This window comes from Pelodiscus sinensis, chromosome 4 (assembly GCF_049634645.1).
Source record: "Pelodiscus sinensis isolate JC-2024 chromosome 4, ASM4963464v1, whole genome shotgun sequence".
Lineage (NCBI taxonomy): Eukaryota > Metazoa > Chordata > Testudines > Trionychidae > Pelodiscus > Pelodiscus sinensis.
Window position 1 is genome coordinate 117068916 of NC_134714.1, and position 10859 is coordinate 117079774.

General features: G+C 49.0%; 1 protein-coding gene across 3 annotated transcripts in view; it reads left to right on the plus strand.

The window, feature by feature from the left end:
• The window catches only part of DUSP8 (dual specificity phosphatase 8), a 96429-nt gene extending 86079 nt beyond the window's left edge, over positions 1-10350 (plus strand). For all 3 annotated transcript variants that reach the window (XM_075928195.1, XM_006134933.4, XM_075928196.1), the window contains one exon: positions 344-10350. In XM_075928195.1, coding sequence (XP_075784310.1) covers positions 344-1469 — 1126 coding nt within the window. In that variant the 3' untranslated portion in view covers positions 1470-10350. The remainder of the gene's footprint in view (positions 1-343) is intronic.
• Positions 10351-10859: the final 509 nt, after the last annotated feature.

The window sequence follows — 10859 nt, forward strand, 5'->3', positions numbered from 1 at the left end:
TCAGTCCCCGTGCAAAGCAAAGGCTCAGCTTCTAGAAGCAAAACACTTCACCAGGTTGCAGTCTGGCACAGTCTGGCCTAGCAGCCCTTCAGGAGCCGTGTTGGAATATCACGACTGATGCCATGCTATGGGGGCTGCCCAGGGGAAAGTAGAGTGAGGTGAGCTGAAGCAGACCTGGCTTTCTCTGCAAATTGACCTCAGGCACTCCCATCATCTTTTTGCTTTCCAAGCTTCTGGTAGAGTGCTCTAGTTTCTCCCGCAGAGGAAGCCTGCAGAGCTGAGGTAGCCTGGCTGGCAGGCCAAAGTCCAAGTGACAATCCCAGCTGTCTTCCTATCCTTGCAGGTTTGTCAAAGACCGGCGCCCATCCATATCACCCAACTTCAACTTCCTGGGCCAGCTCCTGGAGTACGAGAGGAGCCTGAAGCTCCTCAAGGCCTTGAAAGCCCAAGGTGACAGGAGTGAGGGGGACGCCCAGCCAGACCCGGCCGAGGTGCCAGAGAGCAACAGGCATCTGACGCTGTCTACCTCAGAAGAGGACGTATCGAAAAGCACAAGCTCAACACCTTCCCACAGTGAACCTGAGAGGCCAGCAGGCATTCCCAAAATTGTCTCGCCCACAGCACTACAGCAAGGACTCAACGGCCTGCACCTGTCCTCGGAGCGCATCCAAGACACCAACCGGCTAAAGCGTTCCTTTTCCCTGGACATCAAATCAGCCTATTCCCCGGGCCTGAGGCAGGACATCCCAGGCCCCATGGACATTGGGGAAGCCCCCAAGCTTTGCAAGCTGGACAGTCCTTCTGGACCTAATGGCTTGTGCCAGGTCTCGCCTGGGCCGGACAGCCCCGACTGGCCCAATGGGCCAGACTTCCTGCTGGAGGCCAAGGTGCGGCAGAGGCGGAAACACAGACACCAGGCGGGATCCCCTGCCCATGGGATGAGCCTCAATTTCAGCGGGGTGTGTTCCGTGCACAAAAGCACCAGCGTGGAGGACAATCTCAAGCAGACACTGAGGCTGAGCCTCCCTGGCACGGGACAGCAGCCCACACAGCCAGCTGCACCGCCAAACTCCGCTGGTGGAGGAGGGGTAGGCACCTGGAGTGTGCATTTGGAATCGCCCAGCACCCCGTCGTCGGAGAACCCCTGGTACTTCAGCACAGACTCTGCTGTGGGCAGTGGCGGAGGGGGCGGGGCTCTGTTTACCAGCACTGCCTCGTACTCCTCATTCAGCTGCAGCACCCTCCAGGGCAGCTGTGAGATCAGATTGCGGGACAAGCAGAGGGCAGAGCAGAGGGACGGGCGGCACAGCTGGCATGAGGATGCCACTGCGGAGAAGCAGTTCAAGAGGAGGAGCTGCCAGATGGAGTTCGAGGAAACCATGTCAGAGGGCAGGTCCAGGGAAGACCTGGGCAAAATAGGGAAACAGTCTAGCTTTTCGGGCAGCATGGAAATCATTGAGGTGTCCTGACATTCATCTTGGGGCATTGGCAAGTGAGGGGTGGATATTTAAATGGGAAGAGGCGCGGGGTGGGAGGGGACAGTATTTATACCTGTGTGTGTGTTCCCAGGGGTGCACACACCGAAACAAAGCAAAGAAGAATGAATCCAAAGTCAGGAAACATGACGGCGCATGTTTAATGCCCCTTCCCCTTGATCTCTGTTTCCTTCCCCCCCAACCAGCTCCCAACCTGGCTGCATTCCCTCTTGGGAGGGAGGAGCCTATTAACCCTTTCACCCCTGGATTCTGTGCCGCTGGGCAGCAAGCGACTCATGGGGAGGATGGGAGAGTTGGTCATTGACTGAAGTGGGAGAAGCTCATCACCTCTGAGCACCCCATCTCTCATTCCAAGCTTAAAATTCCGAAGGGACGTTGGGGGTGGGGGGAGTTAATAATTTATCTGCAGACTTGCAGTTAAAAAGTAGAGGCATGTTTGTTTAGGTGAGAACGTTATCCTGACCATTGGGTAATGGTTCACCCCAGCTCTCTCTATTGGGTGAAGGACAGAATCTAGGTGGCTCCCTCCCAAGGGTCAGTGGGCGGTACATTTGCATAGCTCCTCCCCTTAATCCTTTTCCTCATCTCTGTGCACTAAACATGCTCTGCCTGTGTTTTTCTGGCTAAGTATCTTAATAATGCTGCACTACAGCAGCCCTATACATATATAAATATATATTATATATAATATAAAAAAACCACACAAAGAAAAAGGTAAATGGTTTTACTGCGATTTTTATTGAGACGTAAATAATATTTCAATGGTTTTGTTTTTAATTTATTGAAGCTGTTCATTCTGGCAATGATTTGCAGACATTGTGGGGCGGTACTTTCAGCTCTATTTTTACTGTCTATGGTATTTAAATCTGAAACACGAGTTTCTAAGCAATATCCGCGGCCTGTGACTCCTTCTGTCGTGTACGTCGGCGACACAGACTCCCTGTTTCCTGTGCACAAAGCAAAAACCAGGCAGGAACATCTTTCATGCACTTTTTTAAATCAAATCAAAACAAAACAAAAAAAAATCTTCTTTCAACACAAACTGAGCAGGGAACTCTCCTGAAAGCTGCTGCTTTACCTTTTGATTCCTGTTTGATTCTCTTTTGTCTCCAAGAAAGCCATAGAATTTCCTCCTCGCCCAGGTGTGGGAAAACCAGGGAGGAGAGGGAGACTATGAAAAAAAAAAAAGAGGCAAGGATCAGGGGATGCCTGGGATGTGGAGAATGAGGGAAGATAGGAGGCTTTTCATTGAAGGGGCAGCAACTCATACTGGGTTGTACTGACCAAGATGGGGGTTACTGGGTCCTTTCTGAGAAAAAATTACTCCCTAGATAATGCTTAAGAGGTTCTGTGGCAAGTGAATTCCCATCAGAAACTGCCTTGCTCACTAGCTCAGGGTGCCTCAGGGGAGGAGGTGGGAGCGATAGTGTCCAGGGGAAATAGGACAATGCACTTAAGGAAGGAAAAGCGTGAGAGGAAATACATTGAAAAACTATGAACCAAAGCCCAATTTTTGGGATGTTAATGTGAGGACACACCCCTTCCTCCTTACTCCACCCTAGTCTCCTATCTCCATCTCCCTCCCTCCTCCCCCAAAAGCGGCACCCTTCCACACTCAGGTGTGTTGCTATGAAGATTGGTTTCACTGTTTTACTTGTCCTGGGATTTTGCTTCTGAGAGCTCCTGTTAATTGACTTTTGCATCTGAAGCAAATGATGGCTTGCTCTGATGCAGCAAGAAGGCAGGTGTTAGCCTCCAAAGGAATGTCTGCCAAAAACCCCCCTCCCTCTGGGAGTTTGGGTGGGCACAGAGTGAGGATTTCCTAAGGAAGGTCGCCTGCGTGGGATTCTTCCATTGAATGATTTTTTTGAGAGGTGGCCAAGGGCCCAGGTGGGACCTCTAAGCTAACACAGAAAAAAGGAAGGTTGTTGAGGAAGGGCCGGATCCTGCTGTTACTGAAGCCCAGGGTGCAAGAGAGAGGTCTCAAGCAGGCCAATGAGCAAACAGTGCAGAACGCTTCTATAACTTAGCAAGCGCGGTCAGGAGAAAAAACGACAAAGGGGCATGAGTGGCTTCTGTGCTGTTTCTCAGACACTTTTGGCTGCTTCTCCCCTTTATGAAAGTCCCTGCTTTCAAGGAGAGCAAAGCCCTCACCCCAAAAACCCGTGTCTCGCCCAGGCAGTGGCATTCTTACACCTTGCTGCTGAGCCGCTGCTTGGTGTTATGGGCACAGATCTGTCTCTGCTGCAAAGCACATTTTTGCTCTCTGTAGCTGACTTTGCTTTCCTCCTTTTAGTATCGTGCTGGTTTCCAAGCCAATACCTCAGGGGTTTTTGTTCGTGTGTGTGTGGTGTTGCGTGTGAGTATTAGACCCTCCCAGCTCTTTTCTTTCCTCCTTCCCTTCGTTTTTCGTTGGTGTGTGTTTTTTTCCTTGCTGTGTGCGCTTCTTTCAAAATCAAACTACACAAGACAAAAATAATGATCTCAGGTTTAAAACTTAGCCACAAACCGAAGCCGTAAGACACTGCAATAATAATGTCCTGGGTGGCATCAGATTGTCACTCTCCTTATGACCATTGTCTAGCTCTGCCGATGTGCGCGTGTCCTACGCAGATGGGAAAGGGGAATCTCCAAGGAGGTTAATGACTGGCATTAGTCGTCTTGGATTTTTTTTTTAAAAGGCGTTAAGTGAGAAGCATGGAAACCTCAAATAATCCCTTCTGGTACCCCAAAATGTGCTGGAGTTCATGGTGGGGCAGGGGAAAGTTGGATGATTAAATGCATTTGATTTTCCTTGTTAGAGTGTTAATAAAATACAAGTGTTGATGATGGTTGAAGCCCTCTGCCTATCCTATCCCTCTCTTCCCTACAGCTGCTGTGAAGGGGGGGGTAGAGACTCATTTCAACCCCCTTTTAAAAACACAGCATCCATATTTCCAATGAGCATCAGTGTTGCCAACAACTAGGGTTTAGGGGGCAGAAGGAACCCTTCCTCTTTTTTGCATCCCCATCCAGACAATAGAGTGTGTGGGGAGGAGATGCTTCTAAGGGAACTGGTATATTACATAGCATCCCAGCTAGATGGGACTGGGAAGGTTACAACAAAGAGAACCTTCAAAGGGCTTGAGCTTTTGCCTCTTAGCTTTTAACCATTGAGGCCCCCTAACCACTGGCTGCAATATGAGCTCTCTCTTGCTTTAGCCCTTCTTGGCTGGCAGTCTTTTCTCACAGCCTTTGCTGCATTTCCAGTGACATATGAAAAATTCCAGCCAGCCCTAGAGCTGGTGCCAAAAAAGAGAACACATTTTTTCCCCCTTTTTAAATTTCAACAGATATTTTGTTGTCATTTGAAGCTTCTCAGCCAAGCCTGGTCAATTGGCTGATGAGCCGGAGAAAGGAACAGTTACCCTGTGAAATATGCCAGTAGGATAGTGTTTCCACGGTCAACTCTTTCCTATGTTCCATAAGCCTAGTCCCAGATCATGCCCTACAAATGGAGAATCCCCGTTTGTATCTTTGTTGCCATTCACCTGGCCCAAAACCCAGGCTGTGCAGAAGTGTCCCATAGAGAACACAGCTTCTTAGACCATTTCAACAGTATCAGCATCCCAAAAGGCTACGTGGCTTATTACAAGGCAAAGAGTCACCCAGCTGTTGAGCTACAGTGAATGACTCTCTCTTGTTCTTCCAAGTCACACAGGCATCTATTTATGTAGGATCCAGGTGCACCAGAACCCTACTTAGTAGGGAGACCTCATCAGCTGTGAAGTTTATGATGGCTTCCCCTCCATGATATGTGACCCAGCTGCACTGCAGTGCAGAGAAAGGAGCTAATGAGGGTGCCTCCTGGCAACTCCCCCACTCCTTTTCGTGTATTATTGAGTGAGGCCTGGGAGAAGAGTGAGCCACAACGGTTGCAACAGCATCCCCAAGACACAAGACAGAGGCTAGCAGAGATCCGGGGAGAGGGGCATTTTCCTTCCTCCACAGGTGGCATTCCATAGCTGCCAGCACCAGCTCAGCCTCGAGTTGCTGTCTCCCCTTCTTTTAACCCTCAGTGGTAGAGAAAAATTAAGATTTCCCTTGGCCCGTTGCAGTGGCTCTTCCCTGCACTCTTACGTTTGGTCCAGCCCTCTCAATGGTAGCTAGTGTGGACAAGGCACTGGCATTTTTACTGCTCGGGCCTCAAGATGCTAATGGGCTTGGATGACACAGTGGTACTCAGGATCCTGCTCTACATTGCCACCTCTAATACTAGGGATGCAAACAGGTAACAGGTTACCTGGTAAGCATCGCACTCACTGGGTGATACTTACCGGTAACTGGTTAACTGGTGCCCAGGAACAGCCCCCTGCCTGTGGCTCACTGTTGGCAGAGGGCAGCTCCAGTGCCACCAGGCCCATGGTGCCATGGGCCAGGGCCTGCGGAGCTGTTAGCCTCATGGGGCCAGCAGTCCTGCAGGACCAGCAGAGCCGGGAACTAACAGCGCCACGGGGTGGGGAGCCAGCAGCCTTTGAGTTTGGAGGCTGTTCCAGCTGGGCCGGAACAGCTACCTGCCTGCGGGATCCCTGTTAACCGGTGAAACCTCTCGTTTAACCAGTTGACTAAACAAACAGGATTTTACATCCCTATCTAATACCACCCTTAGAGCTGCAATAGTAGGAAACTGAGAGGATAAAAACCTAGTATTGACACAGCCTAATTGGGGCTCATCCCTTGAGGCCTGCAGAAGGTCACTGCAGAGCATGCAGCTGGCCAGATTGAGGCCATCCTCAGCCTGGCACTGCAAAGTAAGCTCAACCCCTATAAATACGAACAACAAGGCAGGTCAGTGAAGAAGGATTACAACGAGCTGCTGCCCGCTCAGAAATAGTAGCAGCTGCCACCTTGTGGTGTTTTAGAGAAACAGCTATTGCAGTACCTGCAAAAATGGGAGTCTCTTTTTTGGGGGGAGGGGGAAGGTTATTGTCTAGTCTCTCACAATGAATCCTAGACTGTCAGCAATGCCCTTCAGCCGCTCTGCATGTGCACACACTGACGTGACACCGACTGTGCAGTCCATTCTGCAACCAAGCCAAAGAAAAGCCTGCCACACTCAGGTTTTGAGAGCTATGGGTTGTTCATTACCCAGCTCATCAGTGGTATGAAGACCCTCGCATTTGCCCTGCCCTTTGTGATGATCCTTGTGAGAGGGTTGGTAGCCCCCTCACTTGAGGATTTTAAGGCTAGCTTGGTCAAAACACTAGAAAATGCCCTATAAGGGCATTAGCCATGAGTGGTAGGGCTGATCCAAAGCCTTTGGACTCAGTAGGAGTCTTCCCATTGTCTTTATTGGGCTTTGGATCAAGCCCTACATGGCTTCCTAGATCTTTTCAGTCTCTTTGTAAGAAGGAACAGGTTAGTTACCTTGGAGGATTTTATCTGTCCCTGTCCCTTACCACATTTCTTTAATGAACTCTTATCCACCAGAAGCTCTGATTCTGGGCCTGATTTTGATCCCACTTAGGGCTGGTTCACAGTGCTGTAACGTATTTAGTGGAGTTATTACTGATTTACATCAGTGAAAGAGTGATCAGGATTTGTCCCTTGACTTAAGTTGAAACAGAATTGTACGTCAGCAGAGTAAATGAGTCCCTTCGTTGCACAATTGGATGAATGTGTAAAGCATCTGATTTGTGCCCTGCTGCTTTGGATAGCCAATCGTTTTCTGCATTAACTGCATTGCTTGGAGTGCAGGTGCAAACTGATAGATGTTCATCCTTCTTAAGGGCAGACTGTAAAGGTACCCAAATGACGCTCCGATAGAATGACCCTTATCCGCCTCCCAGCTTCTAAAGGAGTACAAAGTTGAGTCAGTCTCAGGCTACGTCTAGACTGCAGGCTTCTTTCGGAAGAAGATTTCTGGAAGAGATCTTCCGAAAAACTTCCAAAAGAGGGTGTCCACACTGCCAAAGTGCATTGAAAAAGTGATCTGCTTTTTCAAAAGATAGCATCCACACTGAATGGACGCTATCTTGCATTTAAGCTGTGATTACTATGGATGGAGTGGCCACCAGGCAACTGTGTTTCTTCCTCTTTCCTCTTCTTTCGAAAGAACTCACTTTTCCCCATCCACACACACCTTTTTCCGAATGAGCTCATTCAGGAAAAGCCTTCTTCCTCGTAGAAAGAGATTTACCAATGCCGGAAAAAACCCTCGATTCTTTCAATTTTTTTTCGAAAGAACTTGATTGCAGTGTGGACGTAAGTGACGTTTTTTCAGAAAAATGGCCGTTTTTCCGAAAAAACTCTGTAGTGTAGACATAGCCTCAGTCAAGCTTAGCTGGCTAACTCCTTGATAGCCTGCAGAATTCTCCCTCCTTTTACAGCTTCAGAGGCGTGGCCAGAGAGGGATCCTGGGAAGAAAGGAGTTGGCAACACTGAGTGTTTTCCTAGCGTGTGCTGTGTTCCCAGCCTCTGTGTCTCTCTGTGTTTGTTTCATTTTCTGGCCATGCACCCCTGTAATGTCTCTACTCTAGGAAGCCTACACCCAAAAGAAACCCCTTCTGCCTTCCCTCTGCCCCTGCTCTTAAACTAACCATAATAAGCTATCAGTGTTGTAATTGCGATCTATGAATCATAGATTTTAAGTATTTATTATTATGATTATGATTATTGCTATTATTATGATGATGTATTTTTTTTCTTAATCTTTGTATGTTGTTCTTTGGTTCTCTGTGGTGAATAAGTACAGACCACCCCTCATTCCCCACCTGCCTCAACCCTGCGCTTGCCCCACCAGCCAGGAGCTGGCTGCGCTGTACCGTGCCAGGCCTAGCTTTTTAGCTGTGCTGGGGGAGGCACACACATCAGTAGGCCCATTTGAGAGGGTGAAACCTCCAGAGGTTCTGAACCCAATATAGCCCAGGGCAATGCCTTTCTCTCCCCCGCAGTCACACACGGGTTGAGGAACTGACTCAACTTTGTAGGGAGCAGGAATGGAATATTCAAGGCCCAAGCTTAAAACTACAGGACGCTTGACCAGGTTTCCAGGAAGCAGTCAATGTGCACCTGTCATGGGCTCCCCCCACTCTGGTAGCTGAGTCCAGGGAGTTCTTTACCAGAAATGGTTTCGTGGCCTGGCATCACCAGTGAATCTGGCAGCATTCTTCCCACTGCCCAAGGCCACTGAGGTCTTGTAGTGGTACCATACTTTGGGAAGCGAGCCTTGGATTTCTTTGGTTCAGTTAGTTTCCCAGCTACCTGATGAGCTCTATATCAGGAGCAACATTTTGGCTGTGTCTACACTGGGCCACTTATTCCGGAAAAGCAGTCGCTTTTCCAGAATAACTTGCCAGCAGTCTACACTGGCCGCTTGCTTTTCCGGAAACGCAATGACGATCTACTGTAAAATTGTCAGTGTTTTTCCGGAAAAACTATGCTGCTCCCATTCGGGCAAAAGTCCTTTTCTGGAAAAACTGTTCTGGAAAAGGGCCAGTGTAGACAGCACAGTAGTCTTTTCCGCAAAAAAGCCCCGATCGCGAAAATGACGATCGGGACTTTTTCCCGGAAAAGCGCGTCTACATTGGCCATGGATGCTTTTCCGGAAAAAGTGCTTTTCCGGAAAAGCATCCTGCCAATGTAGATGCGCTTTTTCCAGAAATACTTATAACGGAAAACTGTTCCGTTTTAAGCATTTCCGGAAAAGGGTGCCAGTGTAGACGTAGTCTTTCAGGGGAATGCAGATATTCAGTTTTAGGGCAATGGAGCTTCAAGCTGCCCAGAAGGGGCTTGGGTAGAGATCTGATCAGGCTGGTCTCTGACAATGACAGGGATGCAAGAGGAGATGGGGAACAGCCCCATCAGTGCATGCATTGGTGGCAGAACTGACTCTGGTTTTCCAGCATTAAGCAGTGTTCAGATTTCTGAGTAGCCTTGGTGGTCAGAACTTGGCACTTGCTTCTTGTACCCACAGCCAGGACTCTGCCTGAAGTCTGCAAGTGCTCAGTCAACTGGGTAGTAAGGAGAGCTGGAAGAAACTATCGGTGCAGCCAGAAGAGACTCCACTCTGTGCCACAGTATCAAATATTACCTCTTTACCTAGCCAGCTCAGTTAGGAGTCATTTTAAATCAAGAAGATTAATCGAGCCCTTCCAAGAACAGTCATGAATGTGGTCTATTCTAATTAGGAGTCGTCTTTTCCTTGTGCTGTGTTGAATTTATTTTGTCACTCAAAGTCCATTCTAGAGGAGCAGAGAAATCCAGTTCAGGAGTTATCCCTTTCTCAGGATCCATGAGTTGAATCCATTCCAGCTCTTCTAGAAATCCAGTTTGGGCTCTGTTCATCCTCTGTCAAGTGCATTTACGGGCAGAGATGGATAGGGGGTTAAATGTGACAGGGCAGGTCTGCTGGCAATGTTGTGGATTTGGGGCCTGATCACGGGAGGGGCCACGCACTCTAACCCCCCTCCCCTCAATGTTGCTCAGGAGATGTGCAATACTGTACAGGACCAAGCCTTTCTTTAGCAAACACACAGCGCCCCTCAGCAGAGAAACTGGGTCCAGAGTGGACCGGGCACCTGAAATGCACTCTAAGTGCTAGGTGAGGAGACAGTATCTTGCAACCGGCCCACTGTGTTCCAGTCCCTTCTCAGTTAGTCACTAAAACCAAACACATCTCTTTCTGCCTGCTACATCAGTACTGAAATCAGATGGTGCCCGGCAGGACCGAGAGACTAGCTCTGCCCTTGCCCTGTCTTTATTTATTACTGGAGGCTGTAAACAGCTGTGCTTTTTTACCCTCTTTCTTTTTCCTTTCTTTTGTACTTTGGAACAACGTATTGTAATAAATGCCCCCATCGATGTTTTAACAGCCGGTGTTGGCTTTCTTCTTTGAGTGTGAGACCATCGTGTGGGGGAGGAAGGGAGGTGCTTCGGGAGCCAACTCTGAACAGTCGCTCTTGGACAGCAGACTCAAATCATGGGTGTTGCACATGGAAGTGGGTTTGGGTGGGATCCATCAGCACAGGGAAGCCCTGCTGGAAGACCTGTCTGCCTAGGATCCGCTGGCTGGAAGCTCAAGCTAGATGGCTTCAAGCTGGTGATCAGAGTACATTTTTAATAGTGAGGAGGGATTAGCCATTGGAAGAGAGGTTTATCCTCCATCACTTGACATCATTAAATGAAGAGTGGATATCTTTCTAAGAGCGGGGCTCGGACTCAGTCACACATGAGGCTTCGCTACAATTCCTGAGGGAGGGTCTGTGGCCTGCACTGTGAGGAGATCAGACTAAAAATCACGAAGATCCCTTCTGGCCTTAAAATGTATGCTCTGTGCACGTACGTACCCCATCAGCGCCTACCCACCAGCTGTGAAAAGCTGGC